The sequence below is a fragment of the Cyprinus carpio genome, chromosome B8 (assembly GCF_018340385.1).
Source record: "Cyprinus carpio isolate SPL01 chromosome B8, ASM1834038v1, whole genome shotgun sequence".
In the NCBI taxonomy this organism is placed as follows: domain Eukaryota; kingdom Metazoa; phylum Chordata; class Actinopteri; order Cypriniformes; family Cyprinidae; genus Cyprinus; species Cyprinus carpio.
Window position 1 is genome coordinate 8,005,648 of NC_056604.1, and position 18,985 is coordinate 8,024,632.

The 18,985-nt window shown below is 36.1% G+C and overlaps 1 protein-coding gene across 1 annotated transcript in view; it reads left to right on the forward strand.

Moving 5' to 3' along the window:
- acbd6 (acyl-CoA binding domain containing 6) overlaps positions 1-18,985 on the forward strand; it is a 28,905-nt gene that overhangs the window by 2,465 nt on the left and 7,455 nt on the right. Inside the window, 4 exon segments of the mRNA XM_019112878.2 lie at positions 826-908; positions 3,900-3,953; positions 3,955-4,003; positions 8,737-8,826. Coding sequence (XP_018968423.2) covers positions 826-908; positions 3,900-3,953; positions 3,955-4,003; positions 8,737-8,826 — 276 coding nt within the window.

Genomic DNA, 18,985 nt, shown 5'->3' on the forward strand with positions numbered 1-18,985 from the left:
ATCCCTTTCACTGATACTGCTGCAGGTAACACAATCTGACTGCCATCCAGACCGGCACAAAAGCACATAAACAAATTCCCCACCTTACAGAATGAACTGATTGTGTTAGTGTGTTAAAAGAGGGCAGGAAGCTCCATTACGAGATGGAGATATAGAGCCGGGGAGGGAGGTTAGACAATAGCTTGTTCCTCCTGTTGTTCCGTGCACCTGCTGTGGAGGAACAAAAGAAAAGTGCACAAATTTACGGTATTTTAATACAAGCCTACTATTCAAGCTGAAGTGCAGATGCAGCACTTTTCTGTTCAAAACAGTAATATTTTTAAGTCATTGAATTAAAATTGCTGTATGATAGAGCTGGCTGGCTGCGCAAAGCAATATTAATCTATTCCTCAGCGGGTTTGAATACCTAGGGTCCTTTGTGCACTCTCTCTTGTTGTTGCCAAATGCTGTTGTGTCTGAAAAGGGAAGAAAAGTGAATATAACAATGTCAAAAACACAAAACCTGTCCAGCACAAGATTAGTAACGTGCACCATACATGTTTTTGAAATTTGAAATCTGCTGTAAATGTACTCACCCTCGGGCCATCCAAGATGCAGATGAGTTTGTTTCTTCATTGAGAAATTTAGCATTACATCACTTGCAAGTGTTTCTCCAAACAAACTCATCTACATCTTGGAAGGCCTGAGGGTGAGTATATTTCAAACAAATATTCATTTTTGAGTGAGCTACTCCTTTAAAACCTTAAAATGGATCCCTAGGCTTCATTATGAAAGTTTCCTGTTTCTTCTTTGTGTGTTACTTAATTCTTTGTGTCTTTCTTTCAGTCATCAGAGCAAAGAGGAGGAGAGAAGCGAACTGGATTCGGCGGGCCAGCGGTTAGCTGTCTGTACCAAGAGGAAAAGATAAGGTAACAAGTCCTGCTTATGAATATGATGATTTTATTACAATGTGCTTCAGTTTTTTTATTTGATCCAGTGATCACTCTTGCATTAGTGTGGCATAATTCATTTTCTTGCTCATGGAACTCACATATACTAGACGCCCCAATGCTTCTTCCATTTAAAAAGACAAATTAAGGGCTGAATTCACATGGTTTTACCTCTCTTAAATGAACAGTATTAGTATGCATGCATAGGGGGTGAAGAGGCCTCAGGAAGCGGTAGAGTTTAATTACTTTTTATGATTATATCGATGATAAGAATGTAAAATGGATCCAGGCATGAATGGATGAAAGAAATATATGGACGTATCAATGCAACAGGGGTTCATTCCCCAAGTTGACGTGTCCCAGGAGAATGTGAGTCGTTCATTGGGGACAGAAAAGCAAAGAGGCAATTAACATCCTGTTCCCCCTCCTCTCCTCCCATTTGTCGCTCGCTGAGCGGCCCATTTCGGGCGTGACCCAATCAGACTGCCATGCAGACTGCTTCGCTGCTTTCCAATTTCCAAGCTCGGTGATTGAGAGCCCTCCTGCATATTCAAACCTCTCGTTAGCATTTGATTAGAGAGTCTTAATGGCTTCTGCATTGCCCGATTGCTAAACCAGACGACCTGTAACTCCAAGGCCATCTCTTTTTTTTTTTTTTTTTTTAGCTTAAACTCACTTGGGAAACAACAGCTGATAAGTTGCATAACCCTGTGCTTCTGCAGGAGTCAAGAATGAGGAATATTTCTCCTCTGAAGAATGCATGATAGATGAGTTGTTCTGTGAGGATGCCTTGGAGAGAGATAAATCAGATTGATCTGATCTGATTGATGGGAGCAGAGGTGTCAGTTTCAGAATATCGGGCTATTTTGGAGGGCGGTGCTTTTTTGGACAAGGTGTTTGTTGTGTGTTTGTGTGTCGGCTCTACCTGTCACTGATTGATGGTGTTAAAGGAATAGTTCACCCCAAAATGAAAATTCTGTCATCATTTATTCACCCTAATGTTGTTCAAACCTGTTTGATTTACTTTCTTCATGGAGCATATGATATTTTGGTAATCAGAAAAGTTTCAGGTTCCCACTGACTTTCATTGTATGTACAGAAATACAATGAAAATCCAGGGGAAATGTTTGGTGAGTAAAAGAGGACAGACTTTTCATTTTTAGGATCTCTTTAGCATGGCCTGGTGAGCATGAAAGACTCATGCTGTGTATTAAAGAGTTGTTTATTATATTGTAATATTGGTTTTTTAATATTTGAAGATTTACACAGATTCACCTCTATAATCTGCATTGGAATCTGTGTTTGATCTCTCACTAGTCAGAAAATGTTGATGAAGTGGTGTGGAATGACATAGTAGCCAGTGACCTTCCCAGCATGCTCAGCGGCATCGCTGATGCCATGTCGTTTATCAGTGGGCTATTAATCAGGTGTAAGCGTGCGCTTGTGTGCGCGTGTGTACTCGGGCTTTAGGAGCACAGGCCAGCATCAGTCTGACGAATGAGCCGTTTTATTGATTAGTTGCCCCGGGAGACGAATGATGCCCACATGGCACAGACACACTTGGTCACTGTAAGACCACACACACCCACATATTCAGCCTTATTTACTACAATGGAAATAAGGCCAGGTTTACTGCATGCATATATAGGCCAATTTCCATGATAACTGTGCACTTTGTTTTACCATTACTTTTTAAAACACAAGTTAGTTTTTGAATTTGTTCAGGTATGTTGGATAAACTATTGTATTACTTACATGTATGATGCAAAAGTGAAAAGTAGCTAGTTTTAAACGACTGGTCTGGACAATCATGAATACAATAAATATAATGATTATGAATATGTCATAACTGTGACATAGTCTGAAGTTAATTTCATGTGTTAAATATTTATATATTTAACTTTAATTTTGAAAATAACAAAATTAAGGCCAAATTAAAATTAAAAAAAAAATTTCATTCATATTTATTTTATAAATTCTAATATAATAAAATGTTAAAAAATCTTAAATTCCAGGCCATTTTTTGTACCTTATTTGTGGAGTCTGCTATAAATGTTTTTGTCTTACTGGGAGTAGTTTATTGAATTTGATGTAGATTTGTAGATTAATGTGTTGATGTATTTTGTTCAGAATATGAAAATAATCTGTTTGTCACATACCTTTTCCCCTACTGTATGTATATTTTTAATATGTATTATATTTATTATTTATTTTGTGTCAGTGTATTTATTTCTATAACATTGAAATACTCTGTACTGCACTGATTCACTCTCAGAAATCAGTTCATTTAGGTTGGCCAATCTGTCTATTTCCTGTATCTCTCAGGCATGAAGGTCCCGTCCGCTGCCAGTCTCATCTGCCCTGCCCCTGTAATGACAGTGAGGGGCAGCCACACAATACTGCTCCAAATGCAATTAATCTGCCATCCTGCATGGGCAAGAGGGGCAGGGGTAAATCTCTTAATGAGATTTCTCCAACCAACTGTACCTCATCCCCTATAACCCTTTCCTTTCTCTCTCTCGCTCTGCCCTGCTTGGCTTGGCCCAAATGCCACAAGGTGATTAGAGAGGAAAATAATTAAAACTGCTGTGGTGAGCGCCAGGCTCCTGAGAATGCGCATCCACAGAGGTGAATAAGCATGTGACCATGAGACGCCTGCCAGTAACATGATTTTGGCAGCACCTGTGCACATCAGTTTAGCCCTGTTTAGTCTGGCATTATCTTCCTTCTTGGGTGATCACTCAGCAATATACATTTATTGCGCCTAGAATTTCTAGCGACAGCCCTGATCCTGGTTATGTAATATTTAAGATTAGACTATTGTGTTTCTTAATTCTTTACTGTGATTTAATGCTATTTCAAATGTTCTTTAATTGATTTCTGTGAAGTCTCATTATATGTTTGGTTTTGTTGTTGTTTTTGATTTTTTTTGTTTATTTTTTTTTTTTGTGTTTTTGTTTTTGGATTTAGGGAAGAGGACAAAAACATTTTTGACTACTGCCGAGAGAACAACATCGAACATGTGCAAGGCCATCAGCTCCAAGAAAGTGGACGTGAATACAAGGGATGAAGAGGTAAACTTTGCATTTTTTAAATTTATGAAATAAATAAAATGATACATTTTTAAAATATAATAAAATTGTACATATTTTCACATTGTATATAATTTGCTAATAATAAATTATTATTATTATTATTATAAATGATAAAAATTCAATTTACAGCATTAGAATGATTTCTGAAGGATTATGTGACTCTGAAGACTGGAGTAAATTCAGCTTTGCCATCACAGAAATAAATTTCATTTTAATATATATTAAAATAGAAAACTGTTACTTTAAATTGTAAAAAACAGTTTTTAACCTTTGAGCATGACACCTTCAAAAACATCTTACAGATAGTAATATTATTTTCTATATTTTATATAGTAGTATTTTTTATTATTATTTTATGTAATGCATATATGTATTTACACAAGTATACCCAAAAATGATAATCTGTGTGACTCAAGTGTGTTTGTTGAGAAGTAATCAAGGAAAGTGAATTTGATGTCCCTGTTCAGTGTATAGGAAGGTTTGAACACTGCGTAGGGATCCTGTGAATCAAAGCACAGCTTCTCTCTTTCACCCCTACTTCTCTCACTCTATCTGTGCATTTCCAACACAACTAAAACTCCAAAGGTCACTAGATGCACCATCCACCCGCTCAACCTATTTTTATTCATGTATCATCGTGACCAACTGGCCCGTTTCATTTCTTTCAGCACTCCAATTCTGAAAGTGGGGAACCAGTTGGCTCACCATCAGGTCGGCCAGATGGCAGCCATTGTCAGTCCACCATTGTTTGTCCTGCTAGTGCAGTTCAACAGATTAACCTCTAGAGGGCACTATTGAATTTTAAAATCTGCTGTATTTAAGTACATATATGTATATATGTATTATGTATGTTTCTGCTATCTTCCCATCTTCCACTACATGCTCGAGGTCAGGCCTGTGAGAAATGAGGCCTCGCGTCCAACCTGAAGTCCTAAACCCCGACAGCATGGCTTTAACTCACTGCAGCACTCAGATGTGACGTATGCGCTCCGTTCTAAACATAATGCCATTTGATGTTTTCAGCAGAGGCTGTTGCCAGTGGTTTAATTTGGGCTGAGATGAGCTTCATGGCTGCCATTTGACCTCCTACCGCTCGGCCCGTCTCTGTAGGGGTCAGATACATTACCCTTAATGTACAAGTCCAGCTGAGTGCAGGGCAGTGAGGAAATAACCTCAATGATGATGACAATAGATCAGGATAAACTGGAAAACTTGGAGTTATTCCATGTGGGATGATAGTGGATGGTGACCAGAGGGGTGCTGGGACCTGGGGGATACCACACGCTTTACACTTCACTACTGGAGAGATGGGAGAATGGATTGCACAAGCATGGCCACACACTGAAGGTGGATGTGATTATTTAGGGTTGCCCTTGTGTTTGGCAATCTGAGAGACACACTGACTGATTATGCTGTAGTTCCACATGATTCTATAATCTGAAAAACTGCTTTGTCTTAAAAATAGTTGCTCAAAGATGACATCTTGATCTATACTCACTAATATTTCCACTGATGTTATGAAAAATTATTCATATTGAGCCTTTACTTTTATTATTATTAACTACTACTACTAAAACAAAAACTACTACTACTACTGTTATTTATAAATGACAGCTTAGATGATTAATAATATTTAAAGTGGAGTTCAAATGTTTGAGATATATATTAAGATATTTTTTTATATTACATTGTATTGTTATATTATATTAATTTAATTTGAAACAATTAAAGACATGAATTATCTTGTTTGTAAAAAAAATGGTAAGATTTATTTACTTATAATGAGGGAAATTGATTTTATTTATTTATTTATTAGATTTTTTTTTCCCTAATAATATAATATGTAATGGAAAAAATGCTATTAAAATATATATATATATTTAAATGCTAATTGTAAGTATTTTACTAGTGGTCTCTATTACTCTATAATAAAAGTAATAATATTAATGTTATTTATAAATGAAAAATAGTAGGATAATAAATAGTTTTTTTTTTTATACAGTTGGGTCCAAATTTTTTACATTTATTATATTATATAGGAATTTAAAATAATTAAGGAAATTGTCTATATTAAAGTTATTTTTTTTTTAATTCAACAGTATATTTCTAAGTACTATGATATTACAATCTCATACCATCCCTCTAGCACCACATTCTGAATTAGATAATGTTACTAAAAGAAATAATGGCGCTCTAACACATGCACTTACATCGGACACATTGAAGAGCTTTTCCTAAATTGTCAGTATGAATTTATGTGTTTTTTTTTTCTGCTGCTTTGTTATGACATGTATTGTGTGTCATGTTTTTTTCTGTCTTATTATGGTGATGCCTTAAATGCCCTGTGGACGACAGGTCTGCACATGCCTCTGATAGGCACGAGCCCCTCCGCCTGAACAAAAGAGGGCTGGACTCATTTGTGCAAATGTCCCAAGAATTTCTTGCTTTCCTTTTCTCTCTCTGTTTGTGCTGGAATAGCCCCATCAATTACAGGCAATTGAGCCGGCAGCTCTCCACCCACTTTGGCAAGGACATTGTAAAGCAAGAGGTTTCCTATTCATCTGCCCTGAGCCCTGCTCAATGTACCGCCCCGCAGTAGAGTCCATGCCTGTCACACTTAATCCACAGTTCTCACCCGGGACAGGAAGGTGTAATCAGTGGGATTTCTAGATCTTTCCTGTTTCTACAGCTCTTCCGCTTAGCTGGAAGGAAATTGAGGAAGGTGATGTAGTTATGTTTGCTGAGACATTGTCACCGGAAGGATGATTTTAGCCCTTTCTGCATTTACATCTTAGTAGAATTTCTTAATTACTGAGTGTGTCATGTCCTAGGAAATTTTTTTTTTTCAATAACAACATGGATTCGTACATGTCTTTATTTACAGCAGAATACTTAAGTTATTCAAAATTTCTAAAAATTCATATATATACATACTACCTTTCAAAAGTTTGGGGTCTATCATTTTTTTTTTTTTTTCTGAAGTGTCTTACACTCACCAAGGCTACATTTATTTGATTAAAAATACAGTTAAAACTAATATTGTGTAATATTATAAAAATTTTAAATAACTGTATTCTATTTGCACATATTTTAAAATATAATTAATTCCCAGGATGGCAAAACTTAATTTTCAGCAGCCAGATGTCATTCTAAAATGCTGATTTGATGCTCAAGAAATATTTAAAACAGTTGTGCTTCTAAATATCTTTGTGGAAACTGATACTTGCTAGATAAAATGATTAATTTCTTGAAAAAAAACTTACTGACCCCAAACTGACCTTATTATTATTATTATAGTCATACAGTATCTTTATAACTTACAGTGACTTTTTACTTTGCAGTTTACTTGATTTCTCATAATGACAACTTTTGTTATTCTATATCTAATCTTACAATTACCTCATTAAATTTTTTACTCCAAGGCAGAAACAAGCTATGATAAAATTACATATGAAATTGAAAAAGCTGTAGCAGCAGCTTCCTAACTACTATTAGCTTTTTAAACCACTTTTTAAATCATTTAGGTTGTTATTTGTATCTTCTAATTAGAAGTTTGACAAAAACAGTTGGTAACTCTTAGTTTTGGTAAATCCAAAATGATGTGAGATAATACAATTGGTGTAATAATAATACAATGGTGTATATTCATGTGCAATTCTTTTCTATTTACACGTCTAGAAGCCATGGTATTATCCATTGTAGTACAATTTGTTAGTCAAGGGCTACGGATCCAGAGAATAGTGTGTCTTGGGAGGAGAGTAGGAGAAAAGAAAAATGTTTGACTATATCTCTGATGAAAATTTGACAAACAGTTCAGGGGACACCCTCCTCTTCAAAAAGAAAAAAACTCTTGTGGTGTAAGGCTTCAGACTCTCTCATAAATATCAATTTTAACATGCAGCATTGGAGATCAATATCATTTCAGCCATGGAATACGACTTAAGGAGTTGGCTTTATCTAATTGGCCTTCACTGAAAAATGAACTCTGCAGCCTTGATAGGGACAAGCGGCTTCAGGCCTGGGGGGCGGCGCTGGTGATCAAGGGTCTGCTCTCTTTTTGTCCCCAGAACCGCATCAATCACTGCTAAAGAGTCTCCCGTCCCACTGCAATTTGTTTCTGGAGCGCCCATGATCTTTCCCTCCCACAATGCCCTTCTCTCTCGCCTGCACGGTGGCCAGAGAAGAACTCATCCTGTCAGCACGTCGTTAAATAGTTGGGTCTAAAGGCTCTGAGTTATAAATTGTTGTGCATAATTTATTTTTTCTGGAGGAGAGAAATCTATTGTGAAGTTAACTTTATAGAGGTCCGCATAACAAAAGGGAATAAATGAATGTGTTCGAGGTGAAGAGGGATTCATCCATCTCAAGGACTCGACCTGTAGGTTGTGTGGTCTGTGGACACGTCTATGGTTTTGGGTTGCAGAGGTCCTTTGCAAATACGGGATGTTATTGAATTTTCTCCACGCCTCTTAACTGATGCTCATTTTTATGCACCGTATCAAAGCCAGACAGAGAATTTATTAAATAATTGTATCTAAATCCGAGTAACGGATTAAATTATGGGATCGAACGGCCTAGATTGGCTAAAAGACATATTGTGCATTGTCTGAGCCGAAAAATTTAACCTGTCTGCACAGAGATTTTGTATTTGCATCCACCATGAGTTTTTACTCTGTGAGGTTTCATGGTAATGAATTATTTGTGTGTTTCAGGGCCGGGCTCTCCTGCATTGGGCGTGTGACAGGGGCCACAAAGACCTGGTGTCTCTACTCTTGCAGAACAACGCTGATATCAATAGCCAGGTGAGTCTGTAAACACACATTAAGACATTCTGGCTGATCAACAATGACGATCGTTTTCATGCTATAGCTGAGAACCGATGTGATGGCAAGTAAGTATTTTGTCCATGACAAATTAAATTACAAAATAGATTGCTGTAAACTATAGACAAGTAATGGGTTTAGGCTCAATGATATGGAATAAAACAAACAATATATTGGTATTGGTTGGTATTGAATATTTAATGGCACATGCTCATTTTCTATATGTTTACATTTTAGATTACTCTTGCCCTCATTTAAATCTCAGTTGTGTTTTAAAATTGCTAATCATTAGGCATAATAACAGTCTGGTTACTTATTTTTATATATATATATATATATATATATATATATATATATATATATATATATATATATATATATATATATATATATATATATATATATGTGTATATATTTATATATATATACATACACACACACACACACACACACACACACACACACACACACACACACACACGCACATATATATATATATATAGTTTGTATAGAAGTACATATTTTACTTTTTGAACCCAGGGCTGATAGACTCTCCTCATCACTAATCTAGGAGAACAGTAAACTGGGAAGTCCTGCTGCAATCCTCCATCCCTGAGCTTAGCAGCGGCAGTAATTTAATCATTTAGAGATATCGTATCAGCATCTCGGTGGGCGTTAAGCAACACACTATAAGCAGGTAGCTGTATTTAAAAAAACACTACAGGTCATAATGGCAGATTTGCCTTTGTTTTAAGCTGGCTGAATACTGCATTGGGAAATTAATACGGTGAAGTACAGTTATGCGGTCACTGGCTTGATCTGATTCTCACTAAGACAAATCAATTGGAAGTAATCAGACAAATTGTATGCATTATACAACCCATATAATCAGAACATTTGCAAATGACTCTCTTTTTTATTATTTTATTATTATTATTATTATTATTTTTTTGGTGGTGGCTGTGGACCTTAATTGTGTGGGTGGAGAGAAAATGCTTGGCCTAGACAACAATCAATGCTGTTCTATTGTTGTATTTTAACAGTTAGACTAATGTGAAATCCCTACTAGAGCTGAAATAGACAACATAACATATATGTAAAATACATTTTATCACCGGCCTTGTATAGCATAAATATATAATTAAATGTTTTATTTAATATTTTATAATATGTGAAAATAAATAAATATATAATACATATATATTTTGGAGCCAAGCATTGTATTTCCTTGGAAATAAAATCATTACTTGAATTTGGGCATAAATTGGCTTGTTTTTGTTGCTTCTTTTTGGTTCAGCCTTATAGAATCTACAGAATTTCTTTTGGGTTACTGCACTGACCAGCAGAAGGGGAATATTGCTGGACTACAGCAGGAGAATTATTGAGGGCAGATTTATTAAGTAGCGTTCAGGTGGCATGAGAGAAAATATGGCCGTATTAAATCATGCTACTTCTCCTGCCAAAATTATTATCCTATGTTAATACTTTCAGGAAGTGTGATTTGATAGCAATATAAAACTTCGTAGCCACTCATTAGGTTCAAGTGTGAGCCATGACTGCATTTGAAAAGCACACAAAGAAAAAAACAACAGCTCAGATGTATTTTCTTATTCATAAATGTTTCCTGATACTTATATATTCATATTTTCCCAGTGACTTTGATTATATAAAATCTAAGACTAAAGGTAGAACATTATAAATGAAAATATTACAATAGACCAATAATGGGTGAACCATGAACCGTGAGCGAGGGCAGCGTTTTCACGCATCTGTCCTATGATCCGATTTCAGCTTAGTGTTGAATAAAGATAAAAGTGGTTTATATTTTTAATTTGTTGATTGAAAGAGGGGGAATGGAGAAAAAGGCTATTATGTCTTCAATGAAAATTATATTGAAATTAATCAGCTGATGGATGCGGTGGTCGCGGAGAGTGTGGTAGTTTGAATATGGTGGTGTTTTGGTGTAATCCTGGATCAAGGGGAACCACAATAGGAGCAAAAAAGTCCCCTTGTTCTCTCAGATTAGCTTATATGCCACCTGTCAACAGCCACCTGGACAACATCACAATGACAACATATATTCAGTTCTCTCTGCATAATTGAACAGAACTGGGACACATGGGAGAGTTTGGGGGGGATTCGTTTTTCACGCTCATGGAATGTAGTTCATGTGTGGTAGAGTCAGATTTGTACCGGTAAAGTCTGGGTTCATGAGTTCATGCATCTGTTGTTTTCAACTGCACTGCAGATGCATCAGGCCTCTTGTGTATGAGAGTCTATATGAGAGGCCTGATGCATCAAAACCTTAGAATTCACATTATAATCAATGAAGCTGTCTATAATGAAAGCATCAATTGTGCTTTTGTCATTATGACAACATTGATACTTTCTGTGTGAACAGCTGCTGATGGTGATGAAGGATCTGATTTTCTGTGAATACCAAACAGAACACAAACAACTTTATTAGAGATTTGATTCATAGGTGTTTGTCAAGCTCAACTTGTTACTGCAATTATGCACCTCCTAGCTGTATCTTCGGTCTTAAAATGGATGTATACAAACACACACAGTTCTAAACTGTTCTTTATTCATTCAGGGGCAGATGTTTTGCAAGTTATTTGCATGTTAAACAATGTAAACATAGTTTTAGTGGCATGATCAGAAATTAGAGCATGGCACATAGAGCTTAATGAGCTTAACACCACAAAGCATGTTTTGAGTCTCAAAGGCCCGACTAATGAGCGCTTCTCTCAAACAAAGAAGCATGCTTTTGGTGAAACTTCTGTGAAAATATAAAACAAAACTCTGTATAATGTTCACTTTTTGCATTTCTTGGAAGGCAGCAAAAAATTGCTTTTTTTAAAGTTGTAAATTAAACTTTTAGAAAACATTTCGACTTCAAAATTCCGTGTTTAATTCATTGGTTACTTTTTGGTTAGTTTTTAAGAAATTTGAGACTGAAAATTCAAAGTTCTTGGCATCTGATAGAATGTGTTTCATCTAAGCTTTCAAAACAGACAGTGATGACGGCATCATAATTTATGCAAGCTTAATTGCAGTTGATCTTCCTTCTTAAGTCTGTTTGCATACTGATTTGTGATTGGTCATTAATTAATAATAATTTATACTATTTTTTGCTGCCTCGAAAGTGCGTTATGTTTTGGAAATGCAAGAAAGATTTTTATATAGTCAATTTGGTATTTTGACTCGTTTGCCAGTCAGATGTATTGTGAACTTTTTTGAAACATCAAGTTTAATGCAGCAGTTTTAATATTTAGCCTGAGCCACTGCTTGCTTTCTTTTTTATATTGTTAATTCTCTGTCTTTCTCTCTCATCTTTGTCCTTCCTCTCTCTGTGTGCGTTTTCTTATAAAAACAACAAGTTGCCAGCAGTGGAGGGTGAATACCAGAGCTGCTGTGTCTAATTAATCCACTCCCCTTTTTGCACGGCTGTGCTGGCCACACGCTCTCAGTCCATCAGATTGAAATTCATAACTTAATTGAGGTCAGAGCCTGGAGCTGAGAGAACAAAAGGCCCTGGCGAGGACCAGGTAGATCAATAGTGATAAATATCTGCCTGGGCTACTAGTAGTTCATGGTGAGGAATTGTTTGGGACAGAGAAAGGATGCTGTTTATTTACAGGTAATTTAGTAGCGCTGTGGAAATGGAAGGATAATCTGAGGTTTCGCATTCGTGTTAGTTCCTGACAGCAGTTTTAAGGGTTTGATTGGTTTTACAAAATGTCACCTGTAGCATAATTTTATTTTAAAATGATGCATGAAATTATGTAGTTGGATGACTACAGATTAAAAATTGTGTTTCTACATGCTTTCTTAATCCCAGCAACTGTTTAAAATTCCCTGTTGAGGACATTCTTACACATTCAGGTCCTTCTGCTGCTGCCGCCACAGGTCCACTATAACAAATGGTTCCAATCCTCCACGTCATAACAAATACCCAAAGCAATCTGTCATAAGATTGTCGAGGAGAGGCGTCCAATCGCCAGCTGCATGAGAATGGGGCTCAATGGTGGGAGGGTTTAGCCGCATGGGGTGAAACACCTGAGAGTCACACACTTACAGCTCCTTCAGATCTGAGGCTGGCATTGCTATATAAATTGTAATCATTGTAGGGTAACATTTGGAGCTGAGAGCAGCACTACAGGGCAGTCAGTGATTCTGGTTTGTCTAGTTTTGATTGCTAGTACTGTGAGTATTGTGAAGTTCAATTCATTTTAGCGAAAGCAAAGAAAAAAAGCAATCTGTGCAAATCATTGTTTAATAATCTTCCTAGAAGTCCCTGCTCTGCTTTTAGTTTTTTTTTTATATATATAAGTGAAACATGTTTTGTGTTGTTCATCCTTTAATAGGTGAAATAGAATTGATCAAATATTTGTTTATGGTTCTAGTTTGACTTCCAGCATTCTCCCTAGCAGACAAGTGATCTACAAACACTTTGCAAATCAATTCAGGCTAATTATTAACTTATATGTTTGGAACCATTTCATGCATTTCCTGGGAATTAAACTTATGACCTTAGTGTTGCCAATGCTCTTTGAGCCACAAGGATCCTGTATGCAATAGCTTAATCGTCATTCTTTTCACCTCCTTTTTATGTAAATTAGGGTTTATTATGGAATTTATTTTATAAATATTGATTATTCTTCACAAAAGTGGCCACTTTTTGCACATTTAAAGGCATTGTTTGCTCACCCTTGTGTCATTCCATGCCTGTATATCTTTCTTTCGTCTGTAGAACTTAATGGTAACCAGACAGTTCCCACTGTATGGACAAATATACAATTGAAGTCAATAGGAACCACAACTGTTTATCAACATTCATTAAAATATCTTTGTTTCACAAAAGAAAGAATGTCATACAGGTTTGGAATGACATGAGTGTGAGTAAACGATGACAGATTTTTCATTTTTGGGTGGAGTATCCCTTTAACATTGTTTAAAGGAGTAGTGCAGTTTTGTTTAAACAACTGAATGTTCATGGCAGCATTAATTATCAAATTATGGTCATTTATAGATGGAGGAAAAACATAACTGGTCCATGTTTATATTGCATTGTAAATTAATAAGTAAAACTTTATTTTAAAATGCTGAGACAGCTTAAAAAGTAGACTAAGGTGCTAACAGCATAATCTGTATTGTATGAAGCACTATATAAATAAAGGTGATTTGATTCCAAGAAAACACAATGTTAACCACTTTGTATAAAAGCATGATAAATATACACATGCAACTGTGTTTAAGGACAGAAACACTGACACATTGCTGCAAGTCCCATTGAAGTACACCAGACTGGCCTGCAAAATGGCCAGCAGCGAAATTAAGCAATTCTGCACATCTTTTTGCGCCATCTCCTTATTTGCATATTTCCCTCAGTGACTTGTGTGCTAAAATGCAGAAAGCATGTGAAAATAAACAACGCTATCAGCGGGTTCAATTCATTCTTGGCGAAGTGTTTCATTCTAGCCGCAGGCAGCTAAACTCCTCTGATGAAAAGCCTCTCCAGAACCATCTGTTTCTCCCTCTTCCTGCCGCCTTGCCACAATACGTACACTCAACAGTTTTCTTCCTGTTTTCAAACCATCCACATAAATTGTGAAGGACATTAAAGCTGTCCACAGCTGTGTGCTGAGAAAGAGGGAGAGAGAGAGAGATTGAGCATATTTCCCAGCAGGGGCAGAACTTGCCCTGTGGTTTATTAGTTTTTCCCCCACAGCGATTTAGCTTGCGCCTGCAACATTGATTTTCATATTAGAGCGGTTTATGCATTTATTTATTTTATGTATTTCTTTTTGAACTGCTCTGATGATCCTGGACTTGCCCATGGTAATTCTCCGCCACTCTTGGCTCATGCGAAATTGCTTAATGGATCCTAAGACGTCCCTTGGGGTGGACACTGAGACGCAGACACAGACAAGAGGGGGGCGGGACTGAATTCCACGAATGTGTTTTGTTTTCATTTGCGCTTCTTTTTAAATGCTCTGCGTTTACCCAAGGACTGTCAATGGGAAAAGAGAGTCACTAATTCAAGAAGAACAAAAACAAAACCCAGACAATGATTTAATGCGGTTGTAGGAAGGCGTGAGTGCTGGTTATGCAGCTGATTAACATACGTATGCTGTTGTGCATTAGAGAGAAGAGAGGTGAGCGCTGCTCTGCCTCCACGATTGACTGTAAAAGAAAAAAAATCAATCAGTCGTGCTGCTACTAATCAATCTCCCTCTGAATATTACAGCCAACTTAAACAGCCCCGTCCTCCGTAAGTGTTTCCTTGGAAACAATGTGTCTACATCTTTTTGTGTTTTTTTTTTTTTTTTTGTTTTTTTTTTTACTGCTAAGGCACAGATTTAAGTCTGTTAGGCAGGATATCTTCATGTAGATAATGTCATTGTGTTTACATTTTCAAATTAGGTGCATATTTATTCACAGGAATAAGGATTTAGTCAAATAATAGGCCTGCGTAACAAGAGCCTTTGGTAACTTGAATGATTTTTTTCTTTTATGCAATGGCAGCAGCAGTAGTATGATAAAAATTGACCAGTGTTCAATAAATAATTACATTACAATGACCTTCATCCATCAAATAATATACTTCATTATCCAAACTGTGAGTGGTATTGTTATAGACTCACTGCTTTAATACAGAATTGATGTGCGGTTACAGGTGTATATTTTTACAGTCGCTCCAAACCGTCCAATCAGATTGTTTTATTGTATAGTATCCACCATCTGCATTACGTTGATAATTGATTGTGGTGTGATGGATGCCCTCTGTTGAACGGCCTCAGTGAGAAGTTTGAGTGTTTTGAGATGGTACTGTGGGGGAAAAGCCTGACATGATCTTTACAGAGGGTTTGTCAAGGACATTTTGGGATTGAGTGATATGCACTGACAGGCTAACCCTCACACACACAGACTGGCTGGCAAGGTTAACACACTGCACACAGAGGTGAAATAGATTCAATTAGGAGCGGTCCACCCGTCTGATCCTTTTAACACAGCTCTCCCAACGAGAAAGTACCCTTGTGTGCACACTCATATGGGTCAGTCCTACTATGCAGTGTTTTCGTGTCTTCTCCATATATGTCTTAATATATGTTAAAATATTAAACTCACTTTTTTTTTTATTGTTTTGCGGTTTTTATTTATTCTTTAGTTTGCTGTAATCACAGTGTCACAAGTAAATATAGGAGTGTTTGTTTTCTACTTGGGTTTGAAAAGAAAATTTCCTCTAAAGTTGTCCAAATGAAGTCCTTAGCAATGCATATTACTAATCAGAAATTTAGTTTTAATATATGTACGGTAGGAAATTTACAAAATATCTTCATGGAACATGATCTTTACTTAATATTCTAATGATTTTTGGCATAAAAGAAAAATCTATTATTTTGTCCCATAAAATGTATTTTTGGCTGGTTTTGTGGACCAGGGTCACATATTGTTTTAATTGCTAATGTATCAAGGTCCTTAATTATATCATCAGGAAATTACAGAATTTTGGGTGAGAAAACATCACAAACATCAGAGAATATAAAAAAATTAAGTTAAATAATTCTTTGATGCTTTGTGGTATTAATTAGTGTTTCTCACTTTCTATAACATTTTGAAATAAGTCTTTTATGCTCACCAAGGCTGCAATTATTTGATCAAAAATACAGTTAAAAAACAGTCATATTGTGAAATATTATTACAATTTTAAGTTTATAAATGCAGTTTATTCCTATGATGGCAAAACTGAATTTTCCGCAACCATTACTCCATTCTTCAGTGTCACATGATCCTTCAGAAATCATTCTAATATGCTGATGTAGTGCTCAAGAAAGATTCTTAATGTTATCAAGGTTTAAATTATGAATGTTTAAAAAGTGCCTAGACTTGACAAAAAATTCTCACAGTTTATTATACCATAAATACCTGTTATAAATTACAGACCAGCTTTTAGTCATTTTTGAACATTACTAAAGATACCGCATAACAATAATCATACATGTTTACATGCAACCATTCCCTCTTTGCAGCTTGAATATCTTAGTTTAATATACAGTATGCAAAAGAACAAGAACTTACTTATTGTAAAGAAGAAGGAACCCAGATGTTCATAAATCTTGTAATATATCTGTGTAAGACTATAGGTGTTGTGTTATCATGAATACGGCTGCATTTTCTGCATGCTCTGATTAATGGCACCTGCTCATCATAAGCGTATCTGCATATGAATGCCGTGTGGTTATATCGATTCACTCCTCTGTCTATCCCTCTCTCCTCCTCCTGTCTACTGCCAGGGTCATTAAAAACCCCTGCACTCCCTGCATACAGTCATCATAAATCATAATTGCATGTGCATTTTTCCCCATTTGTTAAATGTTTCTGTCCAGGACAGCAGAGGGAAAGAAAGCAAGCGAGAGAGGGAGATAAAGAGAAAAAGGGTGTTCCTGTGAGAGATTTAGTCTTGCTAGATAAAGCTGTGATGGTGGCTCCCAGCACACCTACCATATGCCACGGGGAACTGCCGGGTTGTGCTGGTATGAAAACATGAAAGCTTTTAGTGACCTTGTGGGCAGCGTATGTATGCCAGCTCCCACTGAAGCCTACACAGATGGATACAACAGACGCCTCACAAACATAGTCTAATCCGTTTCACTATTACATTTCACCTCATCTTTGCTATTTCTCTTCCATTTCTTCCTCTTTTTTCTCCACTTTACCCTGATACACTGTCCTTTTCCACTAATCGCTTTTATATTGTTGTTTTTCGCGTTCTTCCTGTGTCTTTCCCCTCTGTGTTTCATCAGAGGGCTGTTTTGATGTCTCTTTGGGTTCATCTGATTAGACGATGCTCCCTGAATGGATTGAAATACATTGACCATAATGTTCTAGTACACTTTTGAGTGTATATTGATGCCGCTTGTTGATGTGAATAGAAGAGTTTAGATTGTATACCGGTCAAAAGTTTGGAGTTGGTAAGATTGTTTAAATGTTTGTTTAAAAAAGCCTCTTATGCTCAGCAAGGCTGCATTTATTTAATCAAAAATCCAGTAAAACAATAGAATGGTGAATTATGACTATTTTCTAACTATTTTCAGGATTCTTTGATGAATAGAAAGTTCAAAAGAACATTGGTTAAAACATCATAAATGTCTTTACTGTGACTTTTGATCATTTTAATGCATCCTTGCTGAATAAAATGTTAAACAATTATTTTAAAAGAAAAAAAAAAACTTTTTCAGTGGTAGTGTATTTTGTACCAAAGTGCACTGAATTTAACTTACTGCTATTGTCAGCATAAAAACAAGAGTAGAAAAATGAATTTCAATTTTGAATCACAGGTTCTCATCGTGGACTTTTGAACCCTACTGCTTTTTTTCCCTGTCTTTCAATAATATAAGTTTCTATGATTCACATTGGGATGTGAATTGGTTTTTGTATTCAAATATATATATATATATATATATATATATATATATATATATTTATATATGTATTCTCTCACTCATGTGTCTCGGGATATTTATGTTTTTTGCAACGCAAGGAAACCTAGAGGTTTAGCAGTTTCTTTCTATGTAGTTTCCTGATTAGGAAACTTGATTCTTGGCAAAATGCTATGCCGGCTTCTTGACTTTTCCACTTCTCCCTTGAAAACCAAATGGAGGACAATCCAATTTATGCCTGATTCCATCAGACTGCTTGAGAGACATTAGTCTCTGACCCCCTCACACACGCATACACAGACATAAATACATATATGCATGTGCTCACACATACATGTGATCACACACAGAGCTGCATGTTTTCAATTAGCAAAATTAGAAAATCAGCCTAAGAATGATTTTATTTTTTGTTTTGTTTTGTTGAAATGAGTTTGTTGAGTAATAGTAAGGAGAAGCATTCAATAAGTGTTCAGCATACTTATGAATTTCTTCTGTACTGTTTAAAAAGTATCCCAGGGTTGAACAGTGTACTTAAAATATTACAGTAGATGATTCTGCTAATGCGAATAGACTAACTTTAACAGGTGTATGTCTATATCCATTTCCCATGAATCATAGCAGTTTATGTTCTAGCCAACCTGTTTGTCTGCTGTCTCCGTCCTCGCACTGCCTCTTGTGTCCATGCTCTAGAG